Source organism: Ochotona curzoniae, unplaced genomic scaffold, assembly GCF_017591425.1.
Source record: "Ochotona curzoniae isolate NIBS_2020 unplaced genomic scaffold, NIBS_Ocur_1.0 patch260, whole genome shotgun sequence".
NCBI classification, from domain to species: domain Eukaryota; kingdom Metazoa; phylum Chordata; class Mammalia; order Lagomorpha; family Ochotonidae; genus Ochotona; species Ochotona curzoniae.
In genome coordinates this window covers 119,264-135,226 of record NW_024466818.1, presented here as the reverse complement: position 1 = coordinate 135,226, position 15,963 = coordinate 119,264, and the positions used below count along the sequence as shown (strand labels likewise).

At 62.6% G+C, this 15,963-nt stretch overlaps 2 protein-coding genes across 5 annotated transcripts; one reads left to right on the top strand and one right to left on the bottom strand.

Moving 5' to 3' along the window:
* The first annotated feature begins 357 nt into the window (after positions 1 to 357).
* Positions 358 to 8,097, top strand: LOC121166896 (DNA excision repair protein ERCC-1-like). Of its 4 annotated transcripts, XM_040996222.1 has the most exons (11): positions 358 to 550; positions 808 to 919; positions 1,156 to 1,380; positions 4,234 to 4,296; positions 5,022 to 5,125; positions 6,149 to 6,248; positions 6,568 to 6,644; positions 6,766 to 6,865; positions 7,231 to 7,302; positions 7,425 to 7,493; positions 7,939 to 8,097. In XM_040996222.1, the coding sequence occupies exons 2-11, from the start codon at positions 815 to 817 to the stop codon at positions 7,990 to 7,992; spliced, it is 969 nt and encodes a 322-aa protein (XP_040852156.1). In that variant the 5' UTR covers positions 358 to 550; positions 808 to 814; the 3' UTR covers positions 7,993 to 8,097. The 4 variants fall into 4 exon arrangements, with proteins under 4 accessions (XP_040852156.1, XP_040852155.1, XP_040852157.1 ...); XM_040996221.1 differs by lacking the exon at positions 358 to 550 and having other exon boundaries at positions 666 to 919; XM_040996223.1 differs by lacking the exons at positions 358 to 550; positions 4,234 to 4,296 and having other exon boundaries at positions 666 to 919.
* Positions 8,098 to 8,142: 45 nt separating this feature from the next.
* LOC121166927 (DNA-directed RNA polymerase I subunit RPA34-like) lies at positions 8,143 to 15,963 on the bottom strand. Its single transcript, XM_040996273.1, has 8 exons — positions 15,908 to 15,963; positions 11,998 to 12,216; positions 11,606 to 11,770; positions 10,907 to 10,965; positions 10,689 to 10,818; positions 10,374 to 10,453; positions 9,939 to 10,080; positions 8,143 to 9,331 (listed from the first exon to the last, which is right to left on the bottom strand). The coding sequence occupies exons 1-8, from the start codon at positions 15,961 to 15,963 to the stop codon at positions 8,143 to 8,145; spliced, it is 2,040 nt and encodes a 679-aa protein (XP_040852207.1).

Here is a 15,963-nt window from a genome sequence, read left to right as displayed (position 1 = left end):
AGCCTACTCCAAGCCCCTGGGGTCTCACCCGAGACGCGCGCCCCTACCTAGGGACACAAGGGTCTCCCCCCAATCCGGACACCACACAAAGCACCTCTCTGTTTAGGGAAACTGAGGCCCAAGTGGATTCCAACCCATACAGGCGCTTAATAGGGGCAGAGGGACGAGCCGCTTGGGGAGACAGGTGCCCAGGTGAGCAAACCCACAACTCCCAATGCCCCAGGAGCAGCGCGGTCCTCCAAGGTCATAGAGTCGCGCGGGGACCGCCCCCCTTTACCCCCAAGTGCTGTGGGGGCGGACTCAAGGGCCAGAGAGGCCGGAAGTGCGGCGAGCCTGGGGGCGCGCTAGGCACCGGAGCGCTGGGACATCTCGATCATCCCCGGGCCCGGTTTCTCGCGGCTGCGCAGTGAGGAGGTGAGAAGCCGCGGAGCGTCGGGCCCGAAGACCCGGCCCAACAGAGCGGGAAGGAGAAAAAAAACAAAGATCACGGCTGGAGATTGGCAGCTGTGGGATCCAATCACGGTGGTGTTAGAGAGAGCGAGGGATCCAGGTAGGAGCCCGAGCTGGGGGCGGGACCAAGAGCACGCGGTGGGCGGGGCCAAGCGTGCGGCGCTCGTAGGGGCGGGGCGACGCAGAGAGGACCGGTCCAGGGGGCGGGGCTTGTCCGAACTCGGGGTGCGGAGAGCTAGGGAACCCCGAGATGGTCGCGGGGCAGGGGCAGGGTCGGGGTCGCAGCTGTGAGTGCGGGGCCGAGTAACCCAGATGCCGAGGCCTCAGTCACTTCCGCCGCTGCGTGTTTCTCTGCAGGCTCCTGATGGAACCCGGAAAAGCTGAGGAGGGGGTGCCGCCTGCCGCGGGGGCCCCCGTAAGGAAGAGATTCGTCATCCCCCTGGACGACGAGGCGGTCCCTCCCGCTGGGGTACGACTGGGGCGGGCACTGGGAGGCCAGGGGGCTGTGAGTGTTGGAAGGAAGCGGGGTGACCTGCCAGGGTGTGGGTTAGGAACTGCTGGGCGGCTTGGGGAAAGCAGGCCTTAGTTTGCACATCTGTGAAATGGCAGGGTGGCTTCCGAGATGACCGGAGCTGGGGGCACCGCACTTGGGGTACCCAGCCCTGCCCCCCAAGACGGCCCTGATGGCTTCCTTCCTCCTTGCAGGCCAAGCCCTTGTTCAAATCCACACGCAGCCTCGCCACCTCGGGGACCCCAGAGACCCCGGCCCGGCCAGCTCCCCAGACCTATGCGGAGTATGCCATCTCCCGGCCTCCGGCAGAGGCTGCAGCGCCGTGCCCCCCGGCCGTGGAGCCCCTGGCCGACGAGGCCCCCAACCAGGCCCTGAAACCCGGGACGAAGTCCAATAGCATCATTGTGAGCCCCCGGCAGGTGAGGTGACCCTGGGGGGCTGCAGAGGAGGGGGAGCAGCTAGAGGGGTCACTGTGGGCACTGGGCGGTGGCAGAGCTGAGGTCCATCCTGTGGCCATTCATTCGTTCCTTCAGTCAGTCAGCCAACAACTCCCAGGGGGTTAGGGTGCTCGCACCTGTTTTGCTGGGGCTGTGACTGTGTTTGTAGGCTGTTTCCAGTCCTCTGACTTGTCCAGCTGTTCACATGTAGCGGAATGCGGGGGGAGCAGGCAGGGGACTGTGGCACAGCAAGTGAAGCCACCACCTGCAGTGCTGGCATCCCATTTCTGCTGCTGCTTCCTGCTGACAGGCTGGGGAAAGCCACGGAGGATGGCTCAAGTGCTTGGGGCAGTGCCCCGGCATGGTAGATTAGAACATGCTTCTGGCTCCTGGGTCTGCTCTGGCTCAGCTTCTGCCGTCAGGACCATTTGGGAAATAAACCAGTGACTGCACGATGGCTGCAGTGGCTGGAGCTGAGCTGATGCAAAGCCAGGAGCCAGGAGCTTCTTCCAAGTCTCCTGTGCGAGTGCAGGGTCCCAAGCGCTTGGCCCATCCTCTGCTGCTTTGCCAGATCATAAAGAGGGAGCTGGATTGAAGGGGAACTGTTGGGACTTGAACCCAAGCACATAAGGGATGCTAGCACAACAGGTGAAGGGCTAGCTTGCTCTACCACTGCCCCACATCTATGTACCTTTCAAATAAATGAATAAACCTTAAAAAAAGTAAAAATAAACAACCCCTAAACACGATGAGGCCCTTCTCAGCTGCCAGGCATCTGAAAATGGGGTGAGAGGGAGCCTTCACACCTGCTGGTGGGAATGTAGATTTGGGGCCACCCGTTGGGGACAGATGGCCTGGGCCATCCTTTGAGTGAATGAATCAAGAGTTCCCAAATGAGAGCCTGGCGCGATGGCCTAGCGGCTAAAGTCCTCGCCTTGAATGTGCCAGCATCCCATATGGGCGCCGGTTCTAATCCCAGCAGCTCCACTTCCCATCCAGCTCCCTGCCTGTGGGACCCTGCACCCGTGTGGAAGCTCCTGGCTCCTGGCTTCGGATGGGCTCAGCACCAGCCATTGTGCTCACTTGGGGAATGAGTCATTGAACGGAGGATCTTCCTCTCTGTCTCTCCTCTCTGTACCTGTGATTTTGCAATAAGAATAAATAAATTAAAAAAAAAAGTTCCCAGGTGACCCGCCCATCCCCACTGCAGGCCAAGCAGGTACGTCTGGCGGGCTTTTCCCGTGTTGGCACCCCCGGCCCTTTCCTCTTTGTACCCGCAGGCGCAGCCCTGGGTGGACATGATACCCTTGCTGTGTCTGTCAGTTCACAGCCATTGGCTCGTTGGCACTGTCTGTGATCAGAAATGGGGCCGTCTGGCACATGGGCACGCAGGCTGTGGCGTGGCCGCCTGTTGGCCATCTTCTGGGGTGTGGATATAAGCCCACCCCTGCCAGGCACTGTGGGAAAACCACCCCCAAGGCTGATTGACCTACATGCCAGTCACTTTTTTGTTGTTCGTTATTATTCTTTTTTGTTTTTGTTTTTTTTTATTCTTTTATGTTGTTGTTTTTAAATTTATGTTTGGGTTTTTTTGGTGATACATGCCAGTCACTTTACATTCCATTGTCACTTGCTGAGGCTGGCGGGGGCCCCACTACCCATCACTGCCTTTCTAAAGATTTTTAAAATATTTATTTGAAATGGAGATTCACATAGAGAATGAGATGGAAGCACCTGCTCATTCACTCTTCACATGGCTGGTGGGGACCCCAGTCCCGGGCTGTCACCTGCCAGCAGCACCTGCTTGTGGGGACCCCAGCCCTGGGCTGTTACTGGCTGCTTTTCCAGCGGCACTAGCAGGAAGCAGAGCCATTGGACTTGAACCGGCACTTCGACGTGGGATGCCGGCATCCGAGGCTGTAGCTTAATCTGCTGTACCAGTGGTGGCCCCGTCACTGTTTGCTGTGGCTGCCATAGCTAGAGCTGGATCCAACCCACGCCAGCAGCCCGGTGCAGGTCTTCCACTTGAACGCTGCCTCCTGGGCCTGCAACAACAGGAAGTTGCACTAAAAGTGGAGTGCCAGGATTCAGAACAACACTCCAGTCTGGGACGTGGGCAGTGCCATAAGTTGCTTAACCCACTGTACTGCATCATCCATTCCCAAATGGATTGTGTAACTTCCAGACCCAAGCTCCCCCACCTTCTTTTTGCTTGTATCCACTCCAGTGGCTGGCTATAAGGTGAACAAAGTAAAGCTTTCACAATTGAAGTTGGGGAGTGGCCAGTACTGGGGTGCAGTAAGCAAAGCTGCTGCCTACAGTGCCAGCAATCCACATGGGTGCCGGTGTGTGTCCCGGCTGCTCCACTCCTGACCCAGCTCCCTGCTGACATACCAACAGAGGATGGCCCAAGGGCTTGGGCCCCTGCCACCTGGGTGGGAGGCCCAGATGGAGTTCTGGGCTCCAGGTTTTGGCCTGGCCCAGCCCCCGCTGTTGCAGCCATTTGAGATAGTAAACTAGTCAGTGGGTGAAAAAACATGTGTGTCTTTGTCACTCTGCCTCTTTTTTTTCATTTGAAAAGCAGAGTTAGAAGGAAGCAGAGAAAGATCTTCCATCAGCTGATTCACTGCGCAATGGGCCACAATGGCCCCAGGCTTGGCCAGGCTGAAGCCAGTGGGTGCTGCTGGGGCCCAAGCCCTTGGGCCATCCTCCGCTGCTTCCCCAAGTGCTTTGGCAGGGAGCTGGATGGGAAGCAGAGCAGCGGGGGGACTTGGTGCCCACATGGGATGCCAGTGCTGCTGGTCGCAGCTTGGTCTGCCTCGCCTCACACCACAGCGCCAGCCCTGCTCTTGTCCTCTGCACCTGAACGGACGGGACTGGCGATACCTTTGGCCCTTGGTGAGCCACCTGCCCTCAGGCGCTGCCCCTCCCTGGTGGTCAGGAGCTGGAACTGTGATGACTCGCCCGTGTGGCCTGGGCAGGTCACCGGATGCTCCTACCGCAGGGACATTCCTGAGGACTTAGGGGGCTTGGGTGATGTTATCATGTAGGAAATGACCAAGGTCTCAGGTCATCCTGTGTCTCAGGACCCGGGGTCAAGGGTCACACTGCACACATACACACACACTGTCCTGGTGTCCCTGCCTCAGAGTCAGGAACTGTGTGGCAGTGCCCCCAGGAGCGTGGACATGGCTGTCCTGGTCCCTGTTGCTTTGTCTGACAGCTGCTCAGGAGATCTGAGTGGCAGAGCTTGCCTTGCAGGGCCTGCAGCGTGTCCTGGGGAGGGAGTGAGGAGGTGGGGTGGGGTCAGGACAGAGCAGGTGCAGGGATGGGAACCCATTTGTGAAGGCAGTGAGGAAGGAGTGTCTCGCACCCCCACACCGGGGCTTTGAAGGGTACGGCCCAAAGTAGGAGCCAGGGTGGACAGCCAGGGGGATGCATCCAGTGAGTGCCAGGGCATGCGGAGTGGGGTTGCGGGGGAGGGCTATGCTGGAGGCAGCCCTCCCCTGAGGGACCCTGGGGAGGGACAGGACCTGAGGGAGAGCAGGGGTGGAAAGAGGGGGCGCGGTCCAGGCCCTGGCCCTAGGGGTCATCTGGGGTAACACCTGTCCTTCTCTCCGCAGAGAGGTAACCCCGTGCTGAAGTTTGTGCGCAACGTGCCCTGGGAGTTCGGTGAAGTCCTCCCAGACTATGTGCTGGGCCAGAGCACCTGCGCCCTCTTCCTCAGGTGAGCTAGGAGCCGGCCTCTCCTGGAAGGCCTGGGCTCTGGGCCCCAGGGGATGAAGGGAGGATCTTGGCCTGCAGGTGCCCAGAGGAATAAGAGCTGGGGGCCTGGACCCCTGGGTGTGAGGGAGGAGGGGCTGGACCCCTGGGTATGAGGGAGGAGGGGCTGTGCTGGACCCCTGGTGTGAGGGAGGAGGGGCTGGGCTGGACCCCTGGGTGTGAGGGAGGAGGGGCTGGACCCCTGGTGTGAGGGAGGAGGGGCTGGACCCCTGGGTGTGAGGGAGGAGGGGCTGGACCCCTGGGTGTGAGGGAGGAGGAGCTGGGCTGGACCCCTGGGTGTGAGGGAGGAGGGTCTGGGCTGGACCCCTGGGTGTGAGGGAGGAGGGTCTGGGCTGGACCCCTGGGTGTGAGGGAGGAGGGGCTGGGCTGGACCCCTGGTGTGAGGGAGGAGGGGCTGGGCTGGACCCCTGGGTGTGAGGGAGGAGGGGCTGGACCCCTGGTGTGAGGGAGGAGGGGCTGGACCCCTGGGTGTGAGGGAGGAGGGTCTGGGCTGGACCCCTGGGTGTGAGGGAGGAGGGGCTGGGCTGGACCCCTGGGTGTGAGGGAGGAGGGTCTGGGCTGGACCCCTGGGTGTGAGGGAGGAGGGGCTGGGCTGGACCCCTGGGTGTGAGGGAGGAGGGCTGGGCTGGACCCCTGGGTGTGAGGGAGGAGGGGCTGGACCCCTGGGTGTGAGGGAGGAGGAGCTGGGATACCTGTATTCCTTGATCTGCCTCCCAACTGGAGTTGACAAGATCGGAGATTCCACCCCGCACCCCAATTTAGTCCTCGCTTTTTCCCTGGGGCCCACAGACCTGGGAAGGTGTGAGCAGACGTCTGACAGTCCTCAGGCCCATGCCCCATTCTCGTGCCAGTCCCTTCCCCTCCTCGGTGAGCAGCGGGGTCCCGGCTTGCAGACCCCTCCCGCCCGTGTCTGCACCCTCAAACCCTCAGGGGGCGTGCAGGCCCTGAGGCCCCTCTCCGCCCCCAGCCTCCGCTACCACAACCTGCACCCTCACTACATCCACGAGCGCCTGCAGAGCCTGGGCAAGAGCTTCGCCCTGCGCGTCCTGCTGCTGCAGGTGGACGTGGTAAGCGGGGCTCCTGCCATGTTGCCCCCACTGGGATGTGGGACCACTGGGCTTCACCCAGCTCTTGTAGAAACAAATTGAAATTCTAGGCTTGACACAAGACCACGCTTTGGGCCGGGAGCGAGATGCGGCCCCCTTTCCCAGCAGCTCATCACTTGATCGCTTCTTCCCTGCTCTGTCCTGGTCCCATGGCTCCCAGGCCTGTCCCCCTGCAGCTCCTCATTGCAGCCCACACACCTGACCCAGCCCCAGTGCCTGGGGGTGGGGGGCGTGCAGAGGGCCCAGGCAGGGCCTTTCCTACTAAGCTCCTCTCCTCCAGAAAGACCCGCAGCAGGCGCTCAAGGAGCTGGCCAAGGTGTGCATCCTGGCCGACTGCACCCTCATCCTGGCCTGGAGGTGAGCTTGGGGCTCCCCAACCCTCCCCTCTGCCTGGGATGTGTGTACGTGGCAGTGGCTGCTGCAGGGGCCTGGGAGCCTTCCCGTGCTCAGCACTGACCCGAGGGTCCCTGTGGTCCAGCCCCGAGGAGGCCGCGCGCTACCTGGAGACCTACAAGGCCTACGAGCTGAAACCTGCCGACCTCCTGATGGAAAAGCTGGAGCACAACTTCCTGTCCCGGGTGAGGCCCCCCACCCACCAGCAGCCAGAGGGGAGGCCCAGCCTTGTTGCCCACCTGGCACATCTCAGCTCTGATGCTGCCTCCTCCAGGGAGCCCAGGCCATGTCAGGTGTCTGCTAGGCCATTTGGATGATCACTGACCCAGCAGGGATGTTTCCCAGGAGGCTGTGCCTGCTTGCCCCCTCTTGCAACAGGGCACCAGGAAGCCTTGGCTGAGGAGTGAACAAAGCTGAGGTGGACTGTGCAGCGAGGACCCCACCCAGCAGGGGGTGCTGCTGGCACTGGGCGGTGACCTGGCTGTGCCCTCGGGGGTCCAGCCCGGCCGGCTTTCCTTCTCCTAACACCCCCGGCCTGCGACCCTTCTAGGTGACTGAGTGCCTCACCACTGTGAAGTCTGTCAACAAAACTGACAGCCATACACTGCTGGCCACATTCGGAGTAAGCGCTGGCTGCCCTGTCCCCCTTCTAGAAGCTTCCCACCTACTCCCTTCCCGCCTCCCTGCCCAGTTGGGACTGGGTAACTGGCGCTTCCCCCCGCCCTCCACCTGTCGTTGTCACAGTCTCTGGAACAGCTCACAGCCGCCTCGCGGGATGATCTGGCCTTGTGCCCCGGTCTGGGCCCCCAGAAGGTAAGCCCTGGGAGAGAACATGGGGTGCACAGGCACCCCAAATCAGCAAGGACTCATGTGTCAATTAGACTTATTCATTCCACTGACGCCCTGAGCAGCCAGCACTGGGCCAGGCTGAAGCCAGGAACTCCACTAGGGTCCTCCCTGGCACTTACACTGTCAGGGTCTTACCAGGAAGCTAGAATGGAGAGCAAGGCCAGGACCTGGACCTAGCCCCCTTTGCCAACAGAGGCTGACATCCCAGGCAGCGCCTACCCCAGATCCCAGTGTCTGGAGGTGCAAATGGGTGAGGTGGGGGGCCAGCCCAGGGACCTCACACAGCTGGCCTAAGACCAAATCCAGGGGCCCCCGCCCCCCAGAAGGTGGCAGGAAAGAAATGAACCCACTTCCAGAGGCTGCAAGAGGCAGCTTTAATGACTGGGCACTACCCCCTCCCGCCCTGCAGGCCCGGCGCCTCTTCGACGTCTTCCACGAGCCCTTTCTGCGCGTGCCCCGGTGAGCACACAGCCTGCGAGGACTGTCCCCCTACCAGCCCCCGGGGAGACGCTGGCCGGAGCTCCCCATTGTTTACAATAAAGCTGCACCAGGTCTGGGTGCCAGTCTGGGTACAGTCTCCACTGTTTCCATGCCTCAGTTTCCCCAGGAGTAACTACACAGGCTCCAGCTTCCTCTTCCTCTTCGGTGCATGTGTGGGTGGCATCACCGGCTCTGACGTTTCCTCTGGGTGCTCCGGCCCCAGGGCCCCGCTCTCCTCACCCTGCTTCTTTTTCTTCTTCTTCTTCTTGGACGCGCTGCCCTCCAGCCCAGGCTCTGTTCCCAGCTCGGTTGCCTCCTGCTGGCTCTGCTCTGCCTTCTCGGGGGTCACCGGAGCTGACGGTGGCTCCGCAGGACCTGGGGTCCCCAGGTCTGCTGCCCCTGGCCCTAGCCACTTCTTTTTCTTCTTTTTCTTGGTGGACATCAGAGCTGCGTCCATGCAAGGCCCAGCTGCCCCTGGTGAGGCGGGCTCCATCATGTCCCCGCCGAGCTCTGGGAACCCCGTTTCTGACTGCACGGCCCCGGGGTCTGGTTCCAGTGTCACATTCTGTCTCTTCTCCTTTTTCTTCCTCTTCTTGGGGGTCAGTGGGATGGGTTCTTCCTGCTGCTCCTTCACCTGCGGCAAAGCATCATTTCCGGCCCCCTCTGGCAGCTGCACCTGTTGGGTCTCTCTCTTTCTCTTCTTACTGGGGGAACACAGGTCCGGCTCTTCTGGAGGCGGGGCCAGAAGTGCAGGATCCAATCCCGACCCCCTGTCTTCTGCTTCTGGACTCCCCACTTCAGGCCCAGCCCCCTCTCCCCCTGGAAGCTTCTTCTTCCTCCGCTTGGTGCTAGTGGGGAGTGTCTCCAACTGCGCCTCCACCACGTGCTCCATGGCCTTGGGCTCGCTGCTGGTCATTCCCGGACACCCCAAAGCTGTGGCCATGTGCCCATTAACAGCCTCGGGCATCCGCTTCTTGCGTTTCTTCTTCTGGACCAGGGCAGGCCCTGGGATGGGTGGGTTGCCTCCAAAGGCACAGAACCGCGGCCTCAGGCCCGGAGGGATGCGTGGTGGGGGGCAAGCTGGGATCGGCTGCAGTGGGGTCCCTGACGGGGATTCTTGGGGTGCCTCAAATATCCTGAGGCAGCCCAGGGGCGCCGGGGCGCAGGTGAGTCCGCTGTCGGCCTCAGCTGACCGGGCCAGCAGGGTTGCCTCGCCGGCACCGGGTCCGGAGCTGCTGCGGACCTGGTAGCGGTGTCGCTTGCCCGCCAGCTTGCCTTTGACCGTCCCGGAGCCCGAGAGAGGCACCAGGCGCCCATTGAGGCTGTGGGGAGAAAAGAGGGCGAGGGCTCGGTCAGATCCGTTAGCTGGGCCAGCACCCTGCACCCTAGGACCCTAACACGAAGCGGGATGGGACCAGCACCCCGCACCCCGACACTCATCAGGGTGGGACAAGGCCAGCACCCTGCACCCCGACACTCATCAGGGTGGGACAAGGCCAGCACCCTGCACCCCAACACTCATCAGGGTGGGACAAGGCCAGCACCCTGCACCCCAACACTCATCAGGGTGGGACAAGGCCAGCACCCTGCACCCCAACACTCATCAGGGTGGGACAAGGCCAGCACCCCGCACCCCGACACTCATCAGGGTGGGACAAGGCCAGCACCCTGCACCCCGACGCTCATCAGGGTGGGACAAGGCCAGCACCCTGCACCCCAACACTCATCAGGGTGGGACAAGGCCAGCACCCCGCACCCCGACACTCATCAGGGTGGGACAAGGCCAGCACTCTGCACCCCGACACTCATCAGGTGGGACAAGGCCAGCACCCCGCACCCCGACACTCATCAGGTGGGACAAGGCCAGCACCCCGCACCCCGACACTCATCAGGTGGGACAAGGCCAGCACCCCGCACCCCGACACTCACCAGAGCGGGGCGAAGTCGGCCGGGGCCTGGATAAGCCACACCTCCACGTCCGGGCCCGCCAGCGTCTCCAAGGAGAACCGGGGGGTCTCGGGGTCCGGGGACATCGCTGTGAAGTTGGGGGGACAAGAGAACCGAGCGGCCCCTGCGAGACAAGGACGGCTGTTGATGCTTTCTCGCCGGCCGGCCCCGCACGCGCTGTGGGTGCACCCCACTTCCACCCTCACTTCCGGCCCTTGGCGGGGGGCCGGCGGCATGGAGCAGGCCGGTGCCGCCCGCCTCGCCCGCCGCTTGCCCGGCCCAGCGCCCCGGGCCGCCCGAGCAGCCCCCCGCGCCCCGCACGCTCACCGCCCGGCTGCGACCCCGCCATCCGGGACTCCTCTCCGCGCGCGCCCGCAGCCAGCCCCGACCACGTGGGTGCCGGGGGCGGGGCCTCACCCGGGAGCGCCCACATGGCGCCCGAACGCGGGGGACGCCGCCGAGCGCCCGACCGCTCTGGGGGCAGCCCCGGGGGCGATCTCCACGATGAACGGCAGCAGCACGAGAGGAGTGCGATCTTATTATCTAAAAATCGCTGAAAAAACAGCGTAGTCGCTAATTCTCAGGAAGCGGAGCCTCGCCATGCTTCGGCGGACCTCCCACAGGGTTTCCGTATGGTTCATTCCAGCCCCGCCCTCAAGAGGCGGTCTCCGTGAGAGGATTTTTTTTTTTTTTTTTGGCTCTTAAAGGGACAGGACGATGGTTTGGGCTGACGTTCGGAAGAAGCAGGTAGGGATCGCGGCCCGCAGGGACGCGCTTTCCCGGTTCCCTTCAAAGCGCTGATCGGCGGCCGAGGAGGCGCCGGTGACGCTGCAGGCCGAGCGGTGACGCGTGGGGGCGGGGCCTCGGGGAGCGGGAAACGCGGGGGAGGAGCCTGTGGTCGGGGGCGTGGCCGCAGGGCGTGGCCTGCCAGGGGCGGGGCTTGCACCCACCGTGACATGCGTGGATGCGCGCGAGGACCTGGTGTGGCGCGTGGTCCACGTTGGCAGGGCTGTTGAGGGAAGGGAGGGGGGCGTCCCGACCGGCGGCCTCTCCCCGGCCCGACGTGGACGAGGACCCGGGGGACGCCCCCACGCCCCGCCGGGACTGGAGCGCGTGGGGCGGCGGGTGGAGCCGCGGGACGGCGGCGAGACGGGGTGACCCGACTGCATTCCTGGCCGGTGTGTCAGCGCCGCTTTCCTCCTCTGCCAAGACTTCAGATCCTGCTCCAGGACGGAGGCGGCCGCTCTGCTCCCCGGGAGGGAGACGACTCTCCGGGGCGGACGGAAGGGCCCGAGGGCTCCACACGGCTCCCCGCCGCGCGTGGGGGCACACGCATTCCAGGGAGCCGCCCCTCAGGGCTCTGGGACTACAATTCCCAGAAGGCCCGAGGCGGCGAGAAGCTGGATGTAGGCCGTGGAGGCTGCTGGGGATTGTAGTCCAGCCCCTCGACTGGGCGCTTGCTGGGTGGGCTGATAAAGTTCTTAAATTGCAGCCCTCCCCCACATCCCCCCCGCCCCGCCTTTTTAAAAATTTTATTTTTATTTACCGAGCAGGAGATTGAGGCTCCGAGTCCCGGGGCAATTAAACGAGGCTTTTCTCCACCTAGGGACTGGGCACTCAGGTTCTCCCGCAGTCTTGAACTTCCTAACCCTTTGGCGATGTCCCAGTCCTCTCTAAAGGCCAACAGCCTGGACGAGGTGGGAAGGGGGCTCGGGGCGCACCCGCTGGCAGCCACAGGGAGGGAGGCATCCAGGCGTTGCCGCCGGGTCTCGCTGGCCAGATCGCTCCGGGCTCCCCGGCCTCGCCCTTCCTGTCTGTGAAATGGACACCGAGCCACTGGGGGACTACAAGTCCCAAGGTGCTCGCGGCGACTTCGGCTCCCCCTCCCCGCCCCTGCGGGACCCGCCTCCCTGCAGCCCGAGTCACGTCGTCTAACCTGTTCCCGGCGCCTGCCCCGCCCCGTCCTCGGCTCCCCGCAGCCGGAGCCGGAGCCGGAGGGATCCCCCGGTGCCAGGATCTGCCCCGGACCCGTGAGTCCCACCCTCCTGGGGTCCAGCGGCCCCGAGAGGAACCCGACACCCCGCGTGCCTGGGAGAGGGTGGGGGGCCTGGGAGGGGACTCGGTGTCGGGTCCCAGGGCGGGATTCGGGGTGCGCAGATGGCGGGGCGCCTGGCAGGCTCCAACTCGGATGTCCGATGGGCTGAAACGAAGGGGTCTCGGCTGCTTGAGCTCTCGGAACGGGGGTGGGGGAGACTCGAACCTGTGGGAGCGAACATTCTTGAGTGGCTGGATTTGGGGAGGAGGGGTTCTGGGCACTCTGGCTGCTTGGGTGGGATTTGGGGAGGGTCTCAGGTGCAGAAAGGGGAAGCTCGGATTGGGGGCGATCGCGCACGTCGCCGTCCCTGCCGCCTTTCCCACGGGACGTGGGAGACGCTGGTTGGGACAGGGACAGTGGGGTGCGCGCTCGGGACACCCCCCGTCCACCCGCGCTCCCCCTCCCACTTCTCGGCTGCGTGGGGGTGGAGGCAGCTGCTGTGTGTGCCGCTGAGCGAACCCCAACATGTCATTAACCGGGGCGTCAGACCTGCCGAACCAGAGCAGGGACACCCGCCGCCCGCCCCCCTACACACTCCGCGCCCCCTGGCGGAGGCGTGCCGGGGCTCCCAGTGGCCCGGGCCGGTGGGAAAATCTGGGGTTTGCCCGAGGTCGTGCCAGAACGCGGGGTCACCGCCAAGGGGCCTGAGGGCCCCGCGCGAGAGCGCACACGGGTGTCCCGCAGAGAGGAGGGTGGAAACTGAGGCTGGGGTCGGGCAGCTGGGGTGTCGCACCGGGCGGCGGAGTGGGCTGGTCGCTCCGGGTGGGTTTTTAGCCTTCCGGCTCCAGCCAGCTTTTCTGACCAACCCGGCCGGGCTCCCGGGGCTCGTCACCCTGACCCTGAGGTGAGAAATGTCACCTCCTCCCACCCCCCATCGTGCCTGACCTGAGGTATTGTGGGAGATAAGAGAGGATCCGGGCTAATTCTGGAGGTGTCCGTCTGTCCTTGAGGCTGGGGAAGGGCGGAACCGGCTGCTCCCCCTGCGCGGGTCGTGGGGGGGCAATGGAGGAGGTGGGGGAGAGGGGGCGTTTCCTCAGTCCTGGGCTTGGGGGTGGCCAGTGATGACGTAAAAAGGATCCCCCTTGGTTGAGGGGCGTGCAGGCTCAGGGCTGCAGGCTCAGTGTGAGTGTGTGTGGTGGGGTCTGGCTTTCCCAGGCAGGGACCCTACCCCACCGATGGAAAGCTGAGGCTGGAGAGCGGGTCCCTACCCAGTGCCCACCCTGCCTGTCCCCAGAGCCTCAGGCGTGGGGGGGTCCCCACAGCTGGCATTTAGGGCTCCAGGACTCAGCAGCCCAGCCCGGGGCTCCCTCGTACCTGTGTTATCTTAATGAACCAAGGCCAGTAATTAAGGCTCTCAGGGATACGAGCTTTATCTACACTGTTCTCAATTCCCGATTCTGCCAGCTCCACGCTGGCAGCCAAAGGTATAATTCTCCCATTATCCGCACGCACGCAGGCACGAGGAAACTGAGGCACGGGGAAGAGAGATAACTGGCCCGAGGCAGGGAGTGTCAGGAGTGTCCCAGCTCATCCCACAGACATCCGCAGAAGCTCCTCCCATCCCCAGCTCCACGCCCCGTCTGCGTTCCCACCCTCCCAGGAAACCTCCTCCGGGAAGCCCACGGTCATGCTTAACCGCAGAGAACCGGACTGGGGTGCACAGGAGGCCGGTGGGGAGCGCAAGCGAGGTGGGTGGAGCGCAGAGAGGGAATCCCGGGCCTGGGTGCTCCGTGGGTGGACAGGAGCCCGTGGGAGGGGCAAGCTGGACTTGGCAGGGAGCCCGAGGAAGAGAGCCTGGGGGTGCCGAGGGCAGGGACCCGGGCCTGGGAACGGAGACGCGACCCGCGCCACCCCCGCGTCCCGCCTCCTCGCCGCGCCCGGCCCCGCTCCCCCGCCTCGGGAACTGCGGCACCTGCCCCGACCCGCCTGCGCATTCCGGGCGCCTGAGCTCAGGGCTCCGTGCGCCTCCGGGACCCGGGGCGCCCTCTGGTGCCCGGGCCCCACGCCCCGGCCGGGCATTTCCTGCGAGCTGTCAGCGGACCGTGCACGCTGGGGCCGCAGCGAGGACTCGCTCCTGTCTGTTAGCAGACACTGACCGAGTGGTGCGCGCGTGTCCGAGACTTTAAAAGCCGCGACGCGGTTGTGTTTGAGCGTGAGAAAACACAAAGTCAAGTGTGATGTTTTAAGTCTTTTTTACGCGTTTGTTGGAGAGGCAGATACAATGAAATAGAGAGAGAGGAACAGCTCCTTCTGCTGATCTACTGCCCCAAATGCCTGCAAACGGCCAGCTCGGCACAGCCAGAGGTTAGGAACCGGGTCCAGGTCGCCCGCATGGGTAGCAGGACCCAGGGACTGCAGCCGTCGTGTGCTAGCCTCCCAGGGACTCCGTGAGCGGGAGGCTGGAGTTGGGAGTTCCCACTCCACGTGGAATGCGGAATTCATAGCAGGCGCGTACCTGTGAGGCCAGCAGCAGCCCTGATGGGATGGCTTTAAAGCAGACATTTTGAAATCCAAGCACCTGGGCCCGGCGTGATAATCTAGCAGCTAAAGTCCTTGCATAACACGCACCACCATCCCATATGGGCTCCTTTTCTAATCTAGGTGACCCCACTTCCCATCCAGCTCCCTGCTTGTGGCCTGGGGAAGCAGTGGAGAACAGCCCAAAGCCTTGGGACCCTGCACCAGCATGGGAGACCTGGAAGGGGCTCCTGGCTCCTGGCTTTAGACTGGCGCAGCTCTGGCTGTTGCAGCCACTTGGGGAGTGAATCATCGGACAGAAGATCTTCCTCTCAGTCTCTCCTCCGTGTATATCTGCCTTTCCAATAAAAATAAAAAATAATTATTAAAAAAAAAAGAGATCCACACACCTGCATTTTCTGCCAAGGTGTTGAGTATCTGAATCCCCTGGGTGCTGCTGCAGGGAGCTGAAGCTCACACGGCCAGCCCCCCACCTTGTTCTGGCGGTGTGACGCCCCTGAGTTCCCCTACGGCTTCAGCAGAAATGGCTTCTCACACTCCCACAACATGAACTTATCCCCCTACACTTTGTGTAGATGAAATGAAGCCAGAGGTCAGTGATGGTGTTGTCACACCGTAAATTTTTTTTTAAGATTTATTTATTTATTATTAATTACATTGCATTATGTGACACAGTTATATAGGTACTGGGATTCCCCCTAACCCTCCCCCCATGGTGGATTCCTCCACCTTGTTGCATAACCACAGTTCAAGTTCAGATTTATTTATTTTTATTGGAAAGGAAGGTATACAGAGAGGAGGAGAGACAGAGAGGAAAATCTTCCATCCACTGGTTCACTCTCCAAATGGCTGTCGATGGCAGGAGCTGAGCTGAGCTGATCTGAAGCCAGGAGCCAGGAGCTTCCTCCGGGTCTCCCACGCGGGTGCAGGGTCCCAAGGCTTTGGGCCGTCCTCAACTGCTTTCCCAGGCCACAGGCAGGGAGCTGGATGGAAAGTAGAGCAGTTGGGATACGAACCGGCACCCATACGGGATCCTGGCGTGTGCAAGGCGAGGACTTTAGAAACTAGGCTACTGTGCCAGGCCTATACTGTGATTTTTTTTTTTGTTTTTAATATTCTAGTTTTATTTAAAAGACAGTATTAGAGAGAGATCTCCTGTCTGTTGATTCACTCTCCAAATGGCTGTGGCAGCCAGTGCTGGGCTGGTCCAAAGTTGGGAGCCAGAGATTTCTTCTGGGTCTCCCATCTGGGTACAGGGGCCTGAGCACTTGGGCCATCTTCCTCTTTTTTCCCAAGCACATTAGCAAGGAGCTGGATGGGAAGTAGAGCAGCCAGGGCTTGAACTGGTGTTCATATCACAGTTGGTGGTGTAACTCACTGTGCCATGGGCGCTGGCCTCAATTCCACGAGGTCGGAACCCTTGGGTCCTGGCAT